Here is a 22,824-nt window from a genome sequence, read left to right as displayed (position 1 = left end):
TCACTAAAGGAATTAAACATTTCCCCGTGTTGATTCATTGGATTCCTGATGTTCATTTTACTAGCTGTATAACATTTTGCAAGTTGTTGAACCATTGATTTAATTAATATCCTAATTAATTGATGTATTCTGTTGTTTCAGCATTTTAGTTGTATATGCTTAATCCTTATTTTTTGTGTAGTACATTCAGGAGTGCTGAATTTTTTTTTTTTTTTTAAGATTTTATTTATTTATTTGACAGAGAGCACAAGCATGGGGAGCAGCAGGCAGAGGGAGAAGGAGAAGCAGGCTCCTTGCCGAGCAAGAAGCCAGATGCGGGACTTGATCCCAGGATCTGGGATCATGACCTGAGCCAAAGGCAGACACTTAACCCACTGAGCCAACCAGGCATCCCAAATTTTCTTTCTTTCTTTCTTTCTTTCTTTTTTTTTTAAGATTTTATTTATTTATTTGACAGGGAGAGATCACAAGTAGGCAGAGCAGCAGAGAGAGAGGTGGGAAGCAGGCTCCCTGCTGAGCAGAGAGCCTGATGTGGGGCTCTGTCCCAGGACCCTGAGATCATGACCTGAGCCGAAGGCAGAGGCTTTAACCCACTGAGCCACCCAGGTGCCCCCAAATTTTCTTTTTTAAAATGTATACCTCTGTACTAATTTGAGTAACATCTTCTCTCTTAAGCTTATAAAGATTAAGTGAGTTTGAAGCCTTTTTTCGTATGTTAAGCATTAGGAGAATATGTTTTCATGTTTTATGGAAAATCTCAAGCTTGTACAGAGAGACAGTGAACGATCATATGCATCAATCCACTGCAGTAAGTATTAATTCATGGCCATACTTGTTTCTTCTGACTCCTTCACTGTCAACTCTTGGATTATTTTGGATTATTTTGAAACAAATCCCAAGCATTGTATCAAGAGAAATTTGTATTTTTGATGGCCTTCAATACCAGTCTTAAGAATAATGACTGGGATTGACAATGAGACTGATAATTATTTTCATTTTTACATTTTGTCCAGTATTCCCTACACATATTTTACTCTCAGCAGTAGTTTCTTTTCTTTTCTTTGATTTTTTTTTTTTTTTTTGGCCTGGAAGTTTTTTTTTTTTAAAGATTTTATTTATTCATTTGACAGAGAGAGATCACAAGTAGGCAGAGAGGCAGGCAGAGAGAGGAAGAAGCAGGCTTCTGAGCAGAGAGCCCGATGCGGGGCTCGATCCCAGGACCCTGAGATCATGACCTGAGCCGAAGGCAGCGGCTTAACCCGCTGAGCCACCCAGGCGCCCCTAAAGCCTGGAAGTTTGTATGTGAATTTAGTTAATGGGTATTTTGACTTGTTGGCAGTCTCTGCTTCCTGTATTCTTTAAATATTTCTTTGTAATGTTGATTTCCTCTCTAATGTATGGATTACGGCTCTTACCTACATAAGCTAGTAGCAGAAACTAGCCTGGAACTGTGGTGACTAATCCCTTTTCAAGATTTTGTAGGTAGTCCCACTGACCTTATGGAACTGGTAGAGACTAAGAATTGCCAGATTCCACAATACCTGGTGTCCCTCAGCAATACTAGGAAATCGACCATATGGAATATATGCTCCCTAGTATTAAAAAATTACTACTTGTAGCCTGGGAGAAATTTTGCAAGCCTCTTAGGAGGCCAAGACTTGCTAGTCTGTTTCTTCCTTCCCTTTTGTCTCCTTCCAGCTCCTTATTCTATCAGAATAGGTATGTTAAAGTTTAACCTTTTTTACCCATTTTTACCCATGAAATTTAGAAACTAATAAATTAGGCAGTTAATTTAACTTATGTTATGAAATACCATTCTAGGATGTCAGTAGCTTATCCTAATGTTAATTAAGTCCTTAGTGATTAAATGCATATTTATGTATAAGGGGGAAATCAGCTGTAAAGCCTTATAGGTAACGTGAAAAAAAGCACACTTATTTTATTTGACTGTGAAGAAAATATTACTTCATGATCTTGCCTTGCTGACTTAATTCTCTATTATGTTCAATACCATTCATTCCATTTTCAGTTTTCACTGGCTACTTTGGTTATATACGTTAGCATAGATTAGCACCCAAGTGAATGTGCCAGCAAGAATAGATTTGTAGATTTGTAATGGGTTCTCATTTTTGGTTTTGTTTTTAGCTTGCTACATTATTTTAATTCTGTGCTATTCAGAGGTCAGTAAAAAACTAGGTCCAGTAATCACTTGAAGAAATGAGTGACTCTGTAAAGTGATCTTGAAGAGAATAGGGGCACCTGGGTGGCTCAGTGGGTTAAAGCCTCTGCTTTCGGCTCCGGTCATGATCCCAGGGTCCTGGGATCGAGCCCCGTATCAGGCTCTCTGCTCAGCGGGGAGCCTGCTTCCTCCTCTCTCTCTGCCTGCTTCTCTGCCTACTTGTGATCTCTGTCTGTCAAATAAATAAATAAAATCTTTAAAAAAAAAAAAGAATAAAAGTTTAGGCCTATATGTTTGAGTCAAAAAGTTAATGTGATGCCAAGGAGGCATGTTTACTTTTATGTGAAAAATTTTTTAAAATTATTTATTTGTTTGTTTGTTTGGCAGAGAGAGAGACCACAAGAGAGGGAACACAAGCAGGGAGAGTGGGAGAGAGAGAAGTGGGCTTTCCTGCCAAGCAGGAAACCCGATTCTGGGCTTGATCCCAATATCCCGGGATCATGACCTGAGCTGAAGGCAGATGCTGAATGACTGAGCCACCAAGGTGCTCCTATGTAATAATTTTTTAAAGATTATTAGAGCTGGGGGAGGGGCAGAGGGAGAAGGTGAGCATCTCAAGCAGACTCCTTAGCACAGAGCCTCACACAGGGCTCGAGCTCACAACCCCCAGATCACAACCTGAGCAAAATCACGAATCCAATGCTTAACTGACTTAGACACCCAGGTGCCCCTTTTATGTAGTAATTTTTAAAAGCATTCCCCCTCAGTGTTTCCTACCTTTCCCCTGTTGCTTTTTGTGAGAAAAATCTTCCTAAAATCAAGATTCCTCTTATCTTTTCTTGGTTTTAAGTGTAAATACTCAATGATCTTTGGGTCAGGAGCTACCTCTTAATAATGGAAATAGAATTGGTTAAAAGAAAAAAAAGATAACACTTAAAGAAAAATGAGTTCCTTCCAAATATAACTGTATCCCTTGTTATTCCTTCACTCAGTCATTGACCTCGGAGGAAATGACTGAAGAGGGATAAAAATGGAACAGACTGACACAGATTTCTTCTTTATCTAACAAGTTATTTTGGTGTTTATGGGAGTGGAGCCTTTTTACAAACCTTTGTACAAACCTTTGTACACCCCAAGTAATTATATTTTTAGAGGCTCTAAGCCACACGATATTAACCTTACTGAAATATACTGCATTGATTAAACTATTTTTTTCTATGAGAAATTGAATTTTTTATACTTTAACTTTTATAATTATCAGCCATAATTTCTTAATTCGTCAAGGTAAATACCTCAAAGCCCTAGGGATGTGACTCTGTTGACACCTGATTTGTTTTCAGATATAACAAGACTTTATTTAATGATGACTGATGTTTCGTAAATTTTTTTTTATTTCATGAGCCATTTATAAAGCTGTTACAGTTTTATTTTTAGAACTTGAAGTCAGTAATGTCTTTCTATATTTTAAATATCAAACCTTTAAAAGGTAAGATTCTTCTGCCTCAAAATAAAGTGGGTGGATGGAATGGGCCCAGTCAGCTAGTAGCCAAGAGACTGCTTTTATGTGGTAGATGGGTGAGGGATTGTTACTCAGTTTCTGTATGGCTCTTCTGGTCACAGATTAGTGCTGGAAGAATGGTTTTAGAGGAAATGTGACTTCAAATGAGCCCACTTGAATGGTATTTTGAGTTGCAGTATAGTAGATAGAGCTATAGTTTTCCCAACTCTGCTTTGAGGACCCCTTCTTACATTGCTGAATTATTGAGGACCCCAGAGAGATTTTGTTTACATAGGGTATGTCTGTCTATACTTTATTAGGAATTAAACCTGAGAAGTCTTTAAAATGTTCTTTTGTTCATTTAAAAACAATAGTAACTGGGGTGCCTGGCTGGCTTATATGGTAGAGCACACAACTCGTGATCTTGGGGTTGTGAGTTTGAGCCCCATGTTGGGTGTAGAGATTACTTAAAATCTTAAAAAGTAACAACCAACTAAATGTTAACATAAATAACATTTTTGATGAAAAATAACTTTTTCCTCATCCAGAGATAGTGTAAACAGTGGCATTATTTTAAAATTTTTATAAATCTCTTTAATGTTTTGCTTAATAGATGATAGCTAGATCCTCATGTCTACTTTTGCATTTAATTTGTTAAAATTTGTTGTTGAAAAAAATGTTGAAAAATATGAAGTAAATCTGGCTTCACATGGATATATAGTTTGAAGAATATTTTAATAGTTTTTCCATCTGGAGAATATTGTGTGTATTCTTCTGTTATACCAAAGCAAGGAATATATGTTCCTTTTTTAGGGGGGGGGACAAGTAATATTTTTTAAAGGTTAGTTGCATTGTGGAATCTGAAACTGTATCAGTGAACTTACTACATTCTATTACATTTTTTAAAAGATTTATTTATTTTAGATGGGGGAGGGGCAATGGGAGAGGGAGAGAGAATCCTAAGTGGGCTCTGCACTGAGTATGGAGCTGGACACGGGACTCGATCTCACGACCCTGAGATCATGACCTGAGTTGAAATGAAGAGTTGGACACTTAACTGACTGCACGACCCAGGTGCCCCAATATATTCTACTACATTTAAAGCCATTGCTCTATCTTGCACTTTAAATGGATCTTTTTTATCCGTGCATGATTTTGTAACATTATTTATGCACTTGTCATTTTGAAAATAATTGTTAATTGAATAATGTTGATCTTTCAAATATAGACCTATTTCTCTTTATAATTTCTTTTATTATTTATTTTATTTTTTTTCTGAAGATTTTATTTATTTGACACAGAGAGATCACAAGTAGGCAAAGAGAGAGAGGGGGAACTAGGCTCCCCATTGAGCAGAGCGCCCAATGCGGGGCTCGATCCCAGGACTCTGAGACCATGACCTGAGCTGAAGGCAGAGGCTTAACCCTCTAAGCCACCCAGGTGCCTCTACTTTTTGTTTTCTTAAGTAGGCTCCAACACCCAGCATGGAACCAAATATAGGACTTTGAACTCACCATCCCAAGATCAAGATTGAGACCTGAGCTGAGATTGAGAGTTGGATGCTTAACTGACTGACCCACCCAGGCACCCCTGTAATTTTTTTCAAAAATCACACTTGGCGGTGCCTGGGTGGCTTCGTCGGTTAAGCATCTGCCTTCAGCTTGGGTCCTGAGTGGGCTCCTTGCTCAGCAGGAGCCTGCTTCTCCCTCTGCCTGTGCTTCCCCCTGCTTAGGCACGTGTGTGTTGCTTCTTTCTCTGACAAATAAATAAATGAAATCTTAAAAAAAAATGAAAATAAAAATCACATTTGGTAGTATTGGCTCTGATTTTGTCAGAAAAGTCTGCTTAAGTATTGGGAATCTGTGGAGCTCTTCATTTTAGCAGATGATGGGTTTTCCAAGATTCAAATTTTCACCTAAAAGCTTTGTCATTAGTAATTAATGATGTCATTTGTAGGAAAAAAACCCTGCCAGTTTAAGTCTGAATTATAGTTTGTCAGATGTTCTTTCAATTAAAATGGTATTTAATGGGGGGGGGGGGACTGGTTAGTTTAGCTGGTAACTAAAACAGTTGCACAGGGGCACCTGGGTGGCTCAGCCATTAAGTGTTGGCCTTAGGCTCAGGTCATGATCCCAGGGTCTTGGGATCTGAGCCCCACGTTGGGCTCCCTGCTAGGTGGGGAGCCTGCTTCCCCTTCTCCCACTCCCCCTGCTTGTGCTCCCTCTCTCGCTTGTCTCACTGTCAAATAAATAAAATCTTTTAAAAAACAAAAAAACAACAACCATTGCACGGATGCTTTACCTTGAGACAACCATAACATGTCAGTATGTAGCAGAAGTGTTTCATGTTATTTCCTATATAAAAAAAGACTTACCAAAGGGTCAAGATTAAATAAAATTTTATCATTTTTCCTCTGCTTTATCAAGGACATTTGAAGTGAAATTGGTGTCATTGCTTATACTAAGGTGTCAGTAGTTTTACCTGTTAATTCTTTTTGTACTGTTAGTACAAAGGTCAATGTGAAAAAGGGCAGATAATGTCTCAGTACTAATGTGGAAGTGTTTCCTGACCACATAGAGCTCCTGAAAGGTCCCAGAATCTGTGGATCTCACTTTGAGAGCCACATTAGTAGTGTTACTGTGTTATGATTAAGATTGCTATTAGGTAAAACCATAAGTGGGTTTATAGTTAGGATTTATAGGTAGCATGTTATTTATAGGTAGGATTTATTTTTTCCTTTGAGGAAATTTAAAGAATTGCTGGAATTGCGTTAAGCAGAACATGTAGATAGAACTGTCCTCTAATTAGTGGTTATAATTCTTAGTGCTGTCAGAGGACACGATAGGCTTTTGCTCTTATAAAATGTGCTGTATAAAACAGATTCTATAATAATTTACAGTTAGGCTTTCCAGTAGATTGCTTTACTCCTGTCTTCCTAAACCATAAAAATTCATAATATAAAAAACTACTTTTTATTATTTATTTTTTTTTTTTAAAGATTTTATTTATTTATTTGAGAGAGAGACAGTGAGAGAGAGCATGAGTGAGGAGAAGGTCAGAGAGAGAAGCAGACTCCCCGCGGAGCCGGGAGCCCGATGCGGGACTTGATCCTGGAACTCCAGGATCATGACCTGAGCTGAAGGCAGTCGTCCAACCAACTGAGCCACCCAGGCATCCCTAAAAAACTACTTTTTAAATACACATTATAATTAGTTCAAGTGCTATTTAGATGAGAATTTAGTGGTTCTTTTTTTTAAATTGCCGTAATAGAAATGTTTCATAATTTAAGGCAGATTAAACTAGGGACAGTGGTTCACATGTTTTCAGTTTTTGAGGGATTCAGTTCCTAAACTTAAATTTTTAAAGAAACCTTTCTGTTGTGGAAATCTTACATCTAACCAAAGTAGACACAATGGTTTAGTGAACCCCTGCTTTTCCCAGTTTTCTCAGTTATCCCTCATGGATAATCCTATTTCATTTGTTTCCCACTCACTTCCTTTCTACCCTTCCCCCTCCAATTATTTTGAAGCAAATTGTAGATATCACATCATTTAATTCTTCAGTAGTTCAGGATATAGCGTTCAAAAATAAGAATTTAAGGTTATAACAAAGAGAAAAAACTGTCTTGGTTTCTCTTACAAGTAATGTGTTATAATTTATTTGTGCTTAGTAAAAATGTTCTTTACGCTCAACTTTTTTTTTTCATCCATGTCCTCTCTCACTAGAGACATCTTATATATTGTATGGAACACTTTGGGGATGAATATTTTTTCCTTGGGCTTTCTTCCTGTTCACCTTGGTAACTGGACTCTGAATTGTGATCATACTACTAGACATGGCAGAAAAATAAAATATGGATGACTGAGAGCTTTGAAATTATTTAAAGGTTTTGGGTTTTTCCAGGATGAAGAGACTCGGCACAGCATTGAGTGCATCCAGGCCAATCAGATTTTTCCCAGGAAGCAGCTGATCCGGGAGGATGAGAATCTTCAGGTAATTACAGGCTACTTTGATTATGAAATAAGTATTTAACCTCGTAGTAACAGTAGCAGAGCTAATGGATTGAAGTAATGCACTGTATAATTTTGTTTTTCCCTAAACCATACTCATAGTAGAAATGCAACCTGGAAAACAATCTCTTTTTATTTTATTTATTTATTTTTAAAAAAGATTTTATTTATTTATTTGATACAGGGAAAGAGATCACAAGTAGGCAGGGAGGCAGGCAGAGAGCGAGGGGGAAGCAGGCTCCCCGCCCATCAGAGAGCCCAATTCGGGGCTTGATCCCAGGACCCTGGGACCATTACCTGAGCTGAAGGCAGAGGCTTAACCCTTTGAGCCACCCAGGCGCACCATAGTCTCTCTTTTTAGAAAGACTTATTTCTTGAGAATTCGTTATTTGAGAGGATTATCTCTCTGTCATTCCTTCAGTAGTCTGGAATTTGAATAACCAGGTATATTTGATATGTGGATATAAATCATCCTTTTCAAGTCCCTTATTTATTTTTGAGTGACAGGTCTTAATCAACCATTTGTCCTGCCTGTACTTGAAGACTTTGCTTTACTGCTTTAGAACTCTGAAAGGTTTCTTTTTCCGTTTTGAAGGTTCCTTTTCTCGAACTTCATGGAGAAAGCACAGAGTATGTGGGCCGTGCTGAGGATGCCATCATTGCCCTTTCTAATTATAGACTTCACATCAAGTTCAAGGAGTCTCTTGTTAATGTAAGTGATTACCAACTGTTTTCCCACTTAAAGTAGAGGGAGAAAGGAAGTAAAAAAAAAAACCAAAAAAATTGTTAATGTTCTCAAAGAGAGAAGTGTTATACACACAGTTGGGTATGAAAACATTATGTGCTCTCCTTTTCACTCTCTTACTTTAGCACTCAGGGCACACTAGGTTAACAAGCAACTCTTACTATTGATTCAGAATGATAAACGTAGTTGTCAACTGAATTGTCCATTTTTTAGTAACACCAAACGATTTGTACTAGGTAATGGTGTATCATTAAACTTTATAAGGGTACAAAGGCTGTATAGGCTTTTATTCTTCAATCTTTAGTATTTAACAACTGCCTCAGTTGAGATAATTTCTGGGACCTTGATGTCAGGTGATGAGGTGTACTTTGAACTCCATGCAAACTCTCATTATAGGATGAAGTTAATGCTAATTGCTTCTTAGTGGAATAAGCATGGATGTTAAGTACAATGTTTATTTGCATAATGGACTGTATTACTGAAGAAAAGGGAGGCCCTCAGTTCTCAAGAGTACATTTACCCTTTTCAGTTATGAGGGTATTCTCAGTGAACTGGTTCTTCAGTGCACTGCCATCGTTAGTTTTCAATGAATGTGCCTTCACCACAAAGATATGCAAGTTCATACACTTCCACCAAATGAATGCCTTCTTCCTTTTTCCTTTGCTAGTATTGTGGCTTTCTTTCTACAGTTTGATTCGAGCCCTGAGAAATGTATTAAGACTTCTTATAAAAGTCTTATAATGAATGACTCTCCTTTCATTCAGACTTTACGTTGTGTGTTTTGGGGTTCATTTTGGGTTCTTTGAAATCTGTCACTTAAGTTTATTTTACTCAGTGGTGCAGAAGTTACCTAATTCCTTTGTCAAATTCTTTTGTTTGTTGAAATGCTGTCCTTTTTAAAATAATTGGCTTTTATTATTTATGTAGTAGTATTATTTTTTGTATTTAAACATTTATATCAAAGAGCTGTTTTGGCCTGCATTTCTCTTGGCGTGTAGATCTGGGCTCTGACTGTCCATCAGCTAAAAATACACATAGGATTCATCAAGGAAAGAGGCATGCTGTGCATTCATACCATATAGCACTGTATTTAGAAAGGTCCATTTGATATTGGGTGGTCATGATAGGAGGGAACAGGATGAAAACTCCTATAAAATCCTGGCAACCAGAATTTGTTTCCCAGCCACTGTGAAAGTAAGGACAGTATAATTAGTAGAATTGCCCAGTTTAATCTTGTGTTTAAATTGTTTATCTGATTGGAATTAATGAAATTGTAATTAAATTGCATGAGGGGATGATACAGTTTCATGTTATTGTATTTTTCCATATTGTCCCCTATTTCTCAACTTCCTGCCTTAGAGCCAGGTATTTCCGAGGCTATTTTTAGATTTATTTGGAAATAGGGTCTGTTGGAGAGAAAGCATCGATTTGATCATGTCATTTACCAGTCTAAGGCCTCCATTGTTTCTTCAATATTTCTAAGATGAAATTACTTAGCATGGTATCAGGCTAAGCAGTGTGATCCTTGGTCTCTGTCAGTTTTCTGTCAGTTTCGCTCTTATCCTCTTTCTCCCCTTTGTATTATTAGTAACACCACCCTCAAAGTATTCAGCCACACCTCACACCTTTGAATTCTCTCTCTTGTTTCCTGCCTGGGGAATTTCTCTTCATCTGTCAAAACCCAGTTTAGGTGGTAACTTCTGTGAAGCCTTTCTCCGTTCCCTCCCTGATAGTTTGTTACCCTTGCCTCTGACTTCTTCAGTATCTCAGGCATGCCTTTACAACACTTATGAGATGTGTTAAATTTTTTTGGTTCTTCATCTTTGTATCTTCAGAATTAGTATGTTTCCTGGTGCTGTGGTATTCAGTAAATATTAAGTGAATTGAAGTTAATATGAGTTTGAAATGGATATTAGACCATTTTAAAAACCCTTTTGGGTTTAAAGCTTATTTAAAAACAAATTTCTGTGTGTCTAGGACTGTGTCATCATCATCTCTAACAGTAGTATATGAGTAGTAGGCTGTTTACTGTAATTGTTGATTCCCCATTATGATTGAGGTATAGTGTTTAAGAAAATTTACACTGTTCTTACTTTTGACCCATTTCCTCACCTAAAAGTGTTATCTCAGCATAATAACCCTCTAAGGCATAGAATCTGCATGTCATGTAAAAGTCCCAGGATAATGGCTTTGCACTCAGAAATGGTTGTTCAAAAGTATTTTGGCATTGCAGCAACTTTAAACGTTTCAGATCAAGAGAGACTGGGATTTCTCCATACAAATACATCATGGTTAGTGCTAAGGTTCTTAAACCTGTGGTTACCACTTCACAAAACAGTGGCTGTTCCTGCACTAGGTCCTGGGGGGAGACCAGAGAGTTGGTGGTGTCGCTCCACCTTTACTTTTCCCTTTCCCTTTCCCCTTCCCCTCTCCCCTCCTCCTTTCTTCCCTCCCCTCCTCCCTCCACTCCCCTCCTCCCTCCACTCCCCTCTCCTTCCTTCCTTCCTTCCTTCCTTCCTTGCCTTTTAAATCAACATATTAAGCACTTTAGAAAATGACTTACCATCAAGTTTTAAATAGCTACCTAATATCATATATTCTCTTTTAATTTTATAGCACATTGAATAAAACATGCCTGTAGATTTAGATACCATAACATCATTACTTTAAATATATTCACTAGGTACCAGTTTTCCAAGTCCTAGAATATAGAACGTCTGTAGGAGAGTTCATTTGTAACATTTAAGGTATGAATTGCTCCCATTCTGTGCTTTTCCAAAACTGTATTTTTGCATATGTACAGGTATATTTCTTTGCTCAGCTCATTTATAAACAAGTAAGTGTTCAAGTGAATTCATGAAAATTTAAAACAATTTTTGTTGTGTAATTCAATAGACTGCCTCTCAATCTGCTGCTTCTGAAATCCCAGTAAGTAGCATGAGAATCCTAGGTGGTTTTTGCACCTGTGCTTTGGAACAAGTTGGTTTTGACTGTCAGAAGCTCACCTTGCAAAGCAGCAGAATTTGTCCTCTCTGCATGAATCCCTTCCATTTTACTAGACAAAGTGCTAGTGGTATACTATGATGAGAACAATTTGTGGAGTGAGGAAAAAGCCCCATACTGTGTACATAAACAGATGGAATTGTGATCCTCAAAACATGTAAAGTGAGTTTCAACTAGGAGTAATTTGTAACATCAGCATTAGTATTTAAAAAGACAGTAGAGCTTCTATTTCCAGGCTGGCCTGTTAATGCTTTTTAGGAAAAATGTGTAAGTGTAGCATCTGCAAACATTTTCCTTAGCATTTTTTCACATTCTTTTATTGTCTAACTGTAGTATAGCAAAAATCTTTTTTACCCAAGTATCAGAAGGAGGTTACTGTCAACCCTTCCTTCATGCACCTTGGCCGCAGTATTCATATGCCAGCAGAAGTCTCTGAATCAGTGCTAGAAGAGCAGCTTGTAAAGATAAAATGTGAGCAGTAGAGTTTGGATCTTTAACTGGTGACAGTCTTCTTCTGACTGGTTTCTATATAAGATTTAGGGCCCAGATACTTCATAGCTTATTACAGATTTTAGGTTTAGACTCATTTTCACTCAATTACTGCCATTTTTAATTCAAATGGATGTACAAAATTAGTACTTTCCATTCAGGCTATAAAAAGGGCATTGTTTTTAAAAGATAGACCTATCCCACTTTTAAATTCTGGTGCTTAAAAATACTGCACATGTGCATGTCCACACACACAAACCGAGAAAGAATTAAAGTAAACATACTAGGATATGATGACATAAAATTCCCTCTGGAGTGAGATAGTACTATGGATCTTTAATACTGTGCATGTCTATTATAATTTTTAACTGCTGCTCTTCTCCTTTTTTGGATTGATGCTCTTATGAATTTTGATGCCAATGATATAACTGTTGGCCTTTTGAGGAATTAACAGCACTGAGTGTGTTTGATGCATTGTTTGAGCATGAGTTTGGTGGAGATTATAAGAGGAAAATCACTGTAAAGGAAGTTAGAATTACCTTGCAGGAAGAAGGTAGAGGTGAAAGAAGCAAAAAGAAAATGAGTTGCTACAAAACACTGAATCAGTTTGCTAGGGAGGATTTTGAATGTATGTGACTTTAGATTTTTTCGTACTCTTCCATGGATAGAACTGTACATAAGGAATCTGGTTTAAATTCTATTTTCCTCTTGAAGGTCCCTGGTGGAGAGGCCACTTAGTTCTGAGAGAAACATTAAAGTAGAGCTCATACGTCAAGGAGGGGCAATCTTAGAGGAAGAAGGAAAGGTGCACCATTAAAATGGAAGGAACTTGGGCTAGAAGATAGGTGCATGGATTCTGGTCCTGTCTTTGCCACTAGCTTATAGTGTAGAAACTTAACCTCCCTGGGCTATAAAACGGCCTAGATTCAATGGTATGGATTAAAGACAATCTATAATTGTTTGCTAATAGGGTTGAATATGGGGTTTGCCTGGTTACAGAAATGGTAAGAGATCCTCTTGATGTGTGAGGAAAATTGAGAAACCTAAAGCAATGGAGCAGGCCTTAAAGTAGAGAAACTTAGTGTGTTTTGGTTGGGTGTGTAAGAGGAAAAGGCCTGTTCTGCCTTTTTGGAAGAGGAGGCAGTCTGTGGAGGGAACGTTGGGGTAGATAGGAGAAGAAAAAAGGTAGTTGTTCATTTGGTATATAAAATCACGTATTTCTCTCTTATATGTCTCTTTTTTTAAATTGCTGCATATTAAACTTCCCTGCATGTGACAATCTGCATGAGCATTAAAATCTGTTTTTCAGGGCGCCTGGGTGGCTCAGTGGGTTAAGCCTCTGCCTTCGGCTCGGGTTGTGATCTCAGGGTCCTGGGATCGAGGCCCGAATCGGGCTCTCTGCTCAGTGGGGAGCCTGCTTCTCCCTCTCTCTGCCTGCCTCTCTGCCTACTTGTGATCTTTCTCTCTCTGTTTCAAATAAATAAATAAAATCTTTAAAAAAAGAAATCTGTTTTTCATATCTATGACTTGAATACACATGGTGGTTTCTGGTGACTTGCTAGTAGTATCTGCATACTAGCATCTGGTATTTTTAGCCTTCTTCCTTAAATTTGTGATGTTAAAATGTGTGAAAATTTGCATATCGAATGCATTTTAGGTAGCAAATCTTTTGCATGCTCTAAGATGTTTCATTATTCTGGAAGTCCGGATGCAGGCTGATTCAACAGTAGGGCATGTAAAGCTTATCTCTTCCTTAGAGCACAGTAGCACGGGCTTGTTCACTTCCTCCAGCAGCTGCTATTAGCATTAGTTGGTTTTCAGATTTTATAGTTATAAGGAAGGTGACTGAAGGGGACCTGGGATGCAGGTGACTTCTGAGAGAGCAGCCTTTCCATGTGGATTTGTAAAGCTACTCTCACTCCACTCCAGACACTTCCTGTTCCCTCTGCCTGGGACTTCCTATGCTGTGACCATTTGATGTTCAGAAAACATACAGGCAGGTTGGAAATTGGTCCAAGGAAGTCAGGAAGTAGGCAGACTTGGTAAAGTTTTAGAAATTTGAGATTAGAATTCAGGCTTCTTAATTGCCATTCTTGCAGCCACTTTTGGGAAGGGAGGGAGAAGGGAAAGGGGTTATATTAAAGCAAATGCAATATGAGAGTCTGTTACAGGGCATCCAAAAGCAGTATGAGAGTCTTATAGGGCACCCAAAGGACTGACCTACAGACAAATCAGTGTCCTCTTCCAGTCTCCCATCTTTTTTTTTTTTTTTAAAGATTTTATTTATTTATTTGGGAGAGAGAAAGTGGTAGTGTGTATATGTGCGCACAAACTTAGGGAGAGGGATAAGCAGACTTGCCCCTGAGCAGGGAGCCTGACGTGGGGCACCATCCTGGGACCCTAGGATCATGACCTGAGCCGCTTAACAGACTGAGCCACCCAGGTGCCACCTATCTCTATCTTTTTAATCTGTGGTCTTCCTTTACAGCTTATCCCTACCCATTGATGTATATTGTATTTTTCCTTCTGAGATGTACAGGTCTTGAAAGAATTTTTAGCTGCATCAGCTAGTGTCTCACAGCACCTGGACTTAAAAACAGAGGGCCAGGGGCACCTGGGTGGCTCAGTGGCTTAAAGCCTCTGCCTTCAGCTCAGGTCATGATCCCAGGGTCCTGGGATCGAGCCCCTGCATGGGCTCTCGCTCAGCAGGGAGTCTGCTTCCTCCTCTGTCTCTGCCTGCCTCTCTCCCTACTTGTGATCTCTGTCTTGTCAAATAAATAAATAAATAAAATCTTAACACACACACACACACACACACACACACACACACACACACACACACACACACCCACACCCGCCCCCCCCCCCCCCCCAGAGGGCCAGAGTTCATTTTTTCTCAGAATACAAGATTTCTTCACTTACTCCCAGTACTATTATGAGGGAATTTTTAGTTTATAGACTTAGAACTAAGCAAGAAGTTTGAGTTCTGAGGTAGAAACTCCCATTTTCTATATATTATTTTGCTTGCTTCTCTTGTTTAATCCCTACCCCAGTTTCTGTTTCTCATCCCAGACATCCAGCACTGGGCTTCTTTTTGATTCTCACATCATTTTTCTGAGAGTTCTCTGCTGACTCTGGCAACTGCATGGTGGGGCAGAGTTTGCAGGAAGCCCGTTTCTGAAACTGGCTCAGCTAATATGATGGCCACCTTGTGCAGGCAGCACTCTCTTGTTTCTGTGCTGGAGACTGCCTGTCTCTTCCTATGCTAAACATGAATTGTTGGAATGCTACACGGAATTGTCAGAGCTACATTTTGCCTGGGCGTGATACAGTATAAGAGACCCCTTCTCTAAACAGTGAGTGTATCTAGTTATTTTACCAGGCTCTCTTGAGAAGTTTTAGAAATTAGTTTCTGAAACCAAGGGTCGAGATCAAGGTGAATTGATCCAAGAGGGGGAGGATTCTCTTAGCAGCTTGAAGATTTGTCACCTGTTAAGATGCTTTCCCTATCTGCCTCCCTTTCCTTCTCCCAGCCCTCTCCACTATTGTCCTTACTTCTGTGTTCTGTAGAGTCTGCTCACCAGATTGGCAGGGAGAGAACCATTCCAGCTTGTTCATACATCAAGCCCCACTTGGCAGACAGGGATCTTCCTGGTTTTTTGAAGCAAATTAGACCTAGCTAGTTTTAGGACCTTTGACCACTGTGTGGCCTGCTCCCTCCTTTTTGATGTTTATTCTAACATCTAGATGTTAGATGAGTCTATTCTACTGAGCATAGAGTCTGACAAGCAACCACATCTTTCCTGTGTGGCTTGTGGGCAGTTTAGATCTCCAGTGTTTTTCAGGATGTTCCTTTGCTAAAACAAAGCCACAAGTCCACTTGGCTGTTTGGGGCAAATAAGTGTAGTCCTACCGTCACCTTGATCTGCACTTCTTCTCTATGAACAAGACCAGATTACCACTCTGGTTCCATTCAGCTGCTTTGTCATTGCAAATCACAGCTAGCTGTAGTGTGTAAAGTAGTACCTGGAGAGATTGTGAGTTTGATACTTGAGAAATGACCTGTTCCCCTGTTGTTTCATTCCTTGTCTTCATGCTCAGACATGACTTGAGGCTATTGATTTAGAGGGAAAGGAGGGGAAACCCTAATTGACTCAGTAGTAAATCACTTGAATACTACTGATTCAGATAAATTTGCGGCTTTGTTTGCTACTTTCGCTTGTAGAGCTTTTGGATCTTTCTTGTTGAACCCACTGAGAAAACTGAGGGATTAATGCCTTCTTGACTAAGGGGTCTTCATCTTTTTTAATTGCAGGTTCCATTACAGCTTATAGAAAGTGTTGAATGCCGAGATATATTTCAGCTTCATTTGACTTGCAAAGACTGCAAAGTTATCAGGTATGTGATGTGTTTATGCTGTTTTTTAGTGTGGAAAATATGTATTATTAAAAGAAAGGATTCGTGGTTTGGTAACAGAAAAACAGCTTTGAGTGTCAGCCTTGTTAGGAATATTTCTGAGTAGTTAGTGCCTGAAATATTTCATCTTTAGGCTAGTTTCCTATTTGAAAAGTGATTTTTAAGTTTTTTACTTGGAAATAATTTCAGATTTACCAAAAAAAGTGCAACAGTTAAAATATTACGAAGAACACCAATACTGTTAACATTTTACCCCATTTGCTTTATTGTTTGCAGGTGGGGTGTGTGTGTGTGTGTGTGTTTGAGTGATTCTTTTTCTGAACTATTTGAAAGTAAGTTATGTAATCCTGGCTTTTCACCCTGAAATACTTTGGTGTGCTTTCCTAAGAATAGGGATATTTTCTTACATAACCATGGTATCATTATCAGCTTCACAACTTTACACTCATAATACTTTTATCCAGTCTACTATCCTTGTTCCAATTTTGTCATTTGACCTAATAATGCCCTTTATAGCATTTTTCTCACCCCCACCTTATTCAGGATAGGATCCATGCAAAGTCAGGTATTGCATTTAGTTGCTGTGATTCTGTAGCCTTCTTAGTTTTTTTTTTTTTAAATATGTATTCATCCATTTTATTTTATTTTATAATTTATTTTCTTTATTCATCCTTTTGTCAGAGAGAGCACACACACACAAGCAGGGGAGCGGCAGGCAGAGGGAGAAGCAGGCTCCCCACTGAGCAAGGAGCCCAATGTGGGACTCGTCCCAGACCCTGGGATCATGACCTGAGCTGACACCTAACTGACCGAGCCGCCCAGGCGCCGCTCTAGCCTTCTTTACTCTGAAACATTTTTCACTCCCTTTTTTTCTTTTATGACATTCACATTTTAAAGAATATAATCTTTAAATTGAATGTTTCTCATTTTATATCTGTACAGTGTTTCCTTATGATTAAATTGAGGTTCTGTATTCTTGGCTACAGTACTATATGTGTAGGTTGTATCCTTCTCAGGGTGCTCTATTACATCTGGAGGCAAGCATTGTCCATCTGTCCCTTATTAGTGATGTTAATTTTGATCATTCTTGTTGAGGTGTCACCTGCTTTCTGTGTAATTTCTTCATTTTCTCCTTCACAACAAATAAACTGTCCATAGGAGGCACTTTAAGACAATGAAAATATCCTGCCTTTCGTCAAGTTTCTCCATTGATTTAACATCCATTGGTTTTTATCTGATATAATCTTTACTCTAATGATTGCAAAATGATGCCTGAAATGTGTTTTTAAATTTAATAGCTCTAGAAGTTCTGAATTCCCTTATCACTTTGATTTTGGAGTGCCAGTAAACACTGTGTGTTGGCATATTGATGAGCCACATTGATTGGAATGAGGAAGAGGTTGAAGTGACCTCCTTGGTTTTAAGATATATAAGTTGCCTTTTAGCCATTGAGATTGGCTTGCTTTTGATAGATACTAACTACAACTTACATTTAAAAAGCTTGTTTATTAATTACTCAGTTTAAACACTGTCTGCATTTGAAAAGGTGAAGTATTTTTTACCCTAATTGAATCAAACAATGTACCTAAAATTACAATTTCTAATAGAATTGTTTAGTTCTCTACATGGTCACAGCTGAAAGTTTCAGGGTTTTATTTTGGATCTACAGTTGCTGATTTATTCTAATTGCTGAGTTAGATTTTGAAATTATTATCAAACTGGCCAAAAGTTGTGCTGTGATTTATTTTTGAGCTTGGCCTGGTAGGTTTAGGAGAAGTTCTTTTTGTTTTGTTATAACCTATTTCTTGACAACCTTTCTAAAGCTTTGGTGGAAGACATAGGAGGAAACCTTACTCATGAAAGAGAACACTGCCATTTTACTTTAATAATTACCATTAATCAATCTCAGAAGCAATTTCATCAGCCTAAAAATAAGTTTTTCACACGTCCATTTTTTTTCTTTTGACATTTTGTACCATTGGCTAAAATTTATTGGACCTCTTTTTATCATAAATGATGAACGTGTGAATGGCCACCTCTGATGCTCTTTTGATTGTAGCTGTCACTGCACCAGGACGTAGGCACTCTTGAAATGGTGGCTTCCCTCAGATTTCATTGTCAGCCATCTGCTAATTACATCCATACTTGTTTGGCTTTACAAAGGTGTCAGTTCTCAACCTTTGAGCAGTGTCAAGAGTGGCTCAAGAGACTGAACAATGCAATCCGACCACCTGCGAAAATAGAAGATCTATTCTCATTTGCATACCACGCTTGGTGCATGGAGGTCTACGCCAGTGAAAAAGAGCAACATGGAGACCTATGCAGACCAGGTAGACCTTTCTAAAATGTGCAAATAGTGTCTTTTTTTTTTTTTTTAAAGATTTTATTTATTTATTTGACAGAAATCACAAGTAGGCAGAGAGACAGGCACAGAGAGATGGGGAGGCAGGCTCCCTGCCGAGCAGAGAGCCTGATGCGGGGCTCGATCCCAGGACCCTGGGATCATGACCTGATCCGAAGGCAGAGGCTTTAAACCCACTGAGCCACCCAGGCACCCCAAATAGTGTCTTTTTTGAACTACTGTTTGAGGTACCCTTCACATGAAATGGGACTCTAAGCATACGTGTATTTATTCGTTATCTATTTTATGGAGCACCTAGCATGTGCCCATCACTTCTAAGCTTAATAGACATGTTTCCTGCCTTTCAGGGGAAGGGAAGAACACTATATTGGTATCACTGTCTATTGGGCCTAAAAAACAACTAGAGTATGGTTAATGGGGGTTGAAAGGAGCCTAATGGAAGGGAGCCATGAGTGTTGTATACACATTTGGGAAGACTTCACATTCATGGTAGCTTTTGAATAGGCTTTGAAGGTAGAATAAGGAAGGGTTCATTGATTAGAGAAAGGGGGAAAATGTTAACACAAGTTGCATGAATAAAGGTCCAGAGGTATGTGAAGGTAGCGTGCAGAATAGTGGCATACAAAATGGCCTTTCCCTATATTCTTATTTTCATGTCAGAGATTTCCTATCCCTACCCCTTTCATCTCCTAGGTGATGAAACAGAGGTCTAGAGAGGCCAGGTAACTTTCCTCGAGACAAATAGAGAAGCCGAGCTTATGCTGGAGTCCAGGCCTCCTGCCTTCCCAGGAGATCTTTGTTCCACTCTTTTTCCTTCAGAAATAGCTTGGATCAAGTTCATGTTATTTCTCCACGTGTATTTTTCTGTAAACTTTAGGCTGCCATAAATAGAACTTTGCTGGTCCAACACTCAATCTTTATTATGTCCAGCCTGGAGCAAAGTCTTGAATTTCTTTTTTTTTTTTTAATTTCTAAGCAATGAAAAGTTTGTGAGGCTCCTCCAACTCAGCTTACTCTAGGGACTTTTTTCTTTAAACCTCAGTTTTAATCCTGAATTTTTTATCTTAACTGTTCTGCCCTAGGTCATTTTAAACATTTGAGGCTAATTTAGCTTTGCTTGTATCGCTTTGTTTCCTGGCTCATTCACTGGTTGAAGTTTCTGGTTCATAATTAAAATATAACAGTAAGCATCATCTTATTTTTAAAGATGCTTTGATATATACTTTTGTTTGACCCTCATGACCTCATCAAGCAGGCAGGATAGACTGAGTCTCTGTTTTGGGAGCCACAGAAATGGAACTCAGAGGTAAAGCCTGCTGCTGGGTCTCACTGCCAGTCAGTGAAAAGAGCTAGGACTTAACCCCAGTTCTCCCGCTATTGAGAGTTGACTGTGTGGGGTGTTGTGCATGCAGAGATGAAAAACAGGCACTGCCCTGTGGATTCCACAAGGAAAGCCTCAGGAATCCAAGCTACCCATGAGCCTGGTCAGGCCAGTGAAACCCGGAGTTAGCCACAGGAGTTCACACCATCCTGGAAAAGGTTATGAAAATGTGCTTGAACTGTCTCTGACTTCACTTCATCATCCATTGCATCTTTTTTATTTTCCTTCTTTATTGAGATGCCATCGTATTTTGTTATGGTTGTTGTTTATGGCTCTTTTCAAGTTTTTCTTTTTTCAAGGTAAAATTTACATACAGTGAAATGCACAAATCTTATATGTATTTTTGCTGAATTTTTAGTCAATGCGTCTTACTAAATTTTTAGTCTCTACCATTTCCTAGGATAATGAAGTTAGGGAGTTCTGTCTAGCTGCATAGTGTTATATAAGAACTTCAGTTGTTTAAAGAGTCCTAACCCTAATGGGCATACCCCTAGTTTTAGGTGGTTAGTCAGCAAGGCTTGCTTTTTCTCCTAACCTGTTTTTTCACAATGACAGACTGGAAATTCCTCATCTCTTTAGATGACTTCTTATTTCCTTGATAAAATTAGTTTCTTTTGGATTTGAGCCATCTCCTAGGCTATTGCTAAGGTGTGCCAGGTCAGAACTTCACTCTTTTAATTATGGATGGCTGTGTCTTGAGCTGAGATGACTTCTATCCCCAGATCCTTCTCTTCCTCATGATATTGGTATTCTTTGGCTGCCAGAGCTTACAGATATCGACAGTGTTCTGTCTTTCATTAGTTTGTGATGGGTGGAGGTATTTGGGGGGGGTAAAGAACTAATTTAAGACTAGGGAACCTGAATTCAAACTCTACTTACCATTTAATTAAAAAAAAAAAAAGAATACTGGGCAAGCCATTTATCAATGGTCTTTGTACTTCAGTTTCCTTTGTTCTTCAGACTGGGACATTCCTGTTCTTCCTACCCAAGCTGATCTGGGTATCCCGAAGATCAAATCTGTTATTGCTGGAGAGTTCAGTTCAGTAAATACCTGAGTGCTTCCTATGTGCCATGCTTGTCAGAACATTTTGGATTTTATGAATGTACAAGGTGATGGCCATTGTAACTGATTGGTTGGAGCTTAAATCTGAGTAAAGGTTTTATTTTGTTTCTTTCTAATGTCACAAATCCACACAGTAGTTAACCTGCTAACCACTTACATGGAATCTTACTGTACTTCAGTGACTTGGTTTGAGTGTGTTTGTATAGTATGGCTTTTTCCTTTTTATATATTTTCACTGGAGTACAGAGGGAAAACTTGTTCCTAATAAAAAATACTGTGGTGGCATTTTTAAAGCCAGTCAACCTGGTTCTTTTGTCTCTGCCCAGTATTATTGAGTGTTGGTGGTGGCTACAGCATTACTCACCAAGTGGGAGCATACGAGACAACCACATTCTTACAAGTCATCTTTAGGGTGAGACAACACTTGAGATATTTCAGAGTGATGCCTTCGTATAATCTGCTCCAGCATATGAGATCATAAGCACATAGACTCTGAAGAGTTGTAGTTTAGTCTTTCAGCAGTTAATAAAGGGTTTTATGGATTCTCTCTGTGCCTAAGAGTATGCTAAGAGTAGAATGTGTCAGAAAGGAGCGAAATGGGAAAATTGTATCATTGCCTTGTATTTATATAAATCCTTAAGTTTCTGACTGTTGAAGCTGTCATAAGTTAAGCCAGCCATATGGTGGCCAAAGCTCTGAGTCCTAATCTGCTTTGGAAGAAGTCTCAGTATTGCTATTGGAGTTTACCCTGTGAAACTTGCAGAAGTGTTTGTGAAACTCTTGACTCTTCGATCCATTTTGAACTCTAAAAAAGGAATGGACTGAAAGCTTAAAGCTTCTCGCCCATGTGCTTGGTTTCTTCTCTTCATTGTTAGCTGCCTTCTTGATGATCATTCTGTCCCTTGAGCAGTAAGCAGGGGTCCTGACAAATGACTGGACAATTCAATTATTAGTTTAATAGCATCAGGCTCATCTCTCTGACCTCTCTTCTGTGAAATGCCCATTAAGCACATCTTGAACCATGAACACATAGGAGTCTGGGTCTCACAGCTCTTGTGCAGCTACCTGTTGTTAGTAAAAGCCAAGTCTTAGGAGTTTGAATGAAGTCCAGTAAGTGTAAAATTAGATGACTGTACTGGAATGTATGTTCATAGGACAGAATGATTCTTCCATCCGTATTTGAAAATCTGGGAGGGCTGGTTCTCACCTTCTCTGACTCTGAAGCAGTTCTTCTTCCTCACATCCTGTATAGAGGACTGACTCTTCTATCTCAGACCTTTAGGCTGTGTATAATTGTGGGCTTGAATGCTCAGAATCACCCAGGGAGCTAGACTTTGGAGGGAGGGATTTTTTTAGACTGCCTATTGACACTGGTTATGATAGAGGGTCTCATTGCTTTAAAAAGGTTTTCATTCTCAGGGCGCCTGGGTGGCTCAGTGGGTTAGGGCCTCTGCCTTCAGCTAGGGTCATGATCCCAGGGTCCTGGGATTGAGCCCCGCATTGGGCTCTCTGCTCAGCAGGGAGCCTGCTTCCTCCTCTCTCTCTGCCTGCCTCTCTGCCTGCTTGTGATCTCTCTCTGTCAAATAAATAATAAGATCTTTTTAAAAATAAATAAAATCTTTAAAAAAAAAAAGGTTTTCATTCTCACTAAAGAATTGCTGGACTGTTTGCATTTGTA

The 22,824-nt window shown here is 38.8% G+C and overlaps 1 protein-coding gene across 12 annotated transcripts in view; it reads left to right on the top strand.

The window, feature by feature from the left end:
* Nucleotides 1-22,824, top strand: part of MTMR3 (myotubularin related protein 3) — a 147,798-nt gene that overhangs the window by 92,062 nt on the left and 32,912 nt on the right. For 8 of the 12 annotated variants that reach the window (XM_047698361.1, XM_047698370.1, XM_047698369.1 and 5 more), the window contains 5 exons: nt 7,581-7,670; nt 8,283-8,399; nt 11,328-11,360; nt 16,240-16,322; nt 18,504-18,670. In XM_047698361.1, coding sequence (XP_047554317.1) covers nt 7,581-7,670; nt 8,283-8,399; nt 11,328-11,360; nt 16,240-16,322; nt 18,504-18,670 — 490 coding nt within the window. The remainder of the gene's footprint in view (nt 1-7,580; nt 7,671-8,282; nt 8,400-11,327; nt 11,361-16,239; nt 16,323-18,503; nt 18,671-22,824) is intronic. The other 4 variants (XM_047698372.1, XM_047698371.1, XM_047698368.1 and 1 more) reach the window with 1 other exon arrangement.

The sequence above is a fragment of the Lutra lutra genome, chromosome 12 (assembly GCF_902655055.1).
Source record: "Lutra lutra chromosome 12, mLutLut1.2, whole genome shotgun sequence".
Classification (NCBI taxonomy): Eukaryota; Metazoa; Chordata; class Mammalia; order Carnivora; family Mustelidae; genus Lutra; species Lutra lutra.
The sequence above is the reverse complement of the archived record's forward strand: the minus strand, read 5'-3'. Positions and strand labels throughout refer to the sequence as shown.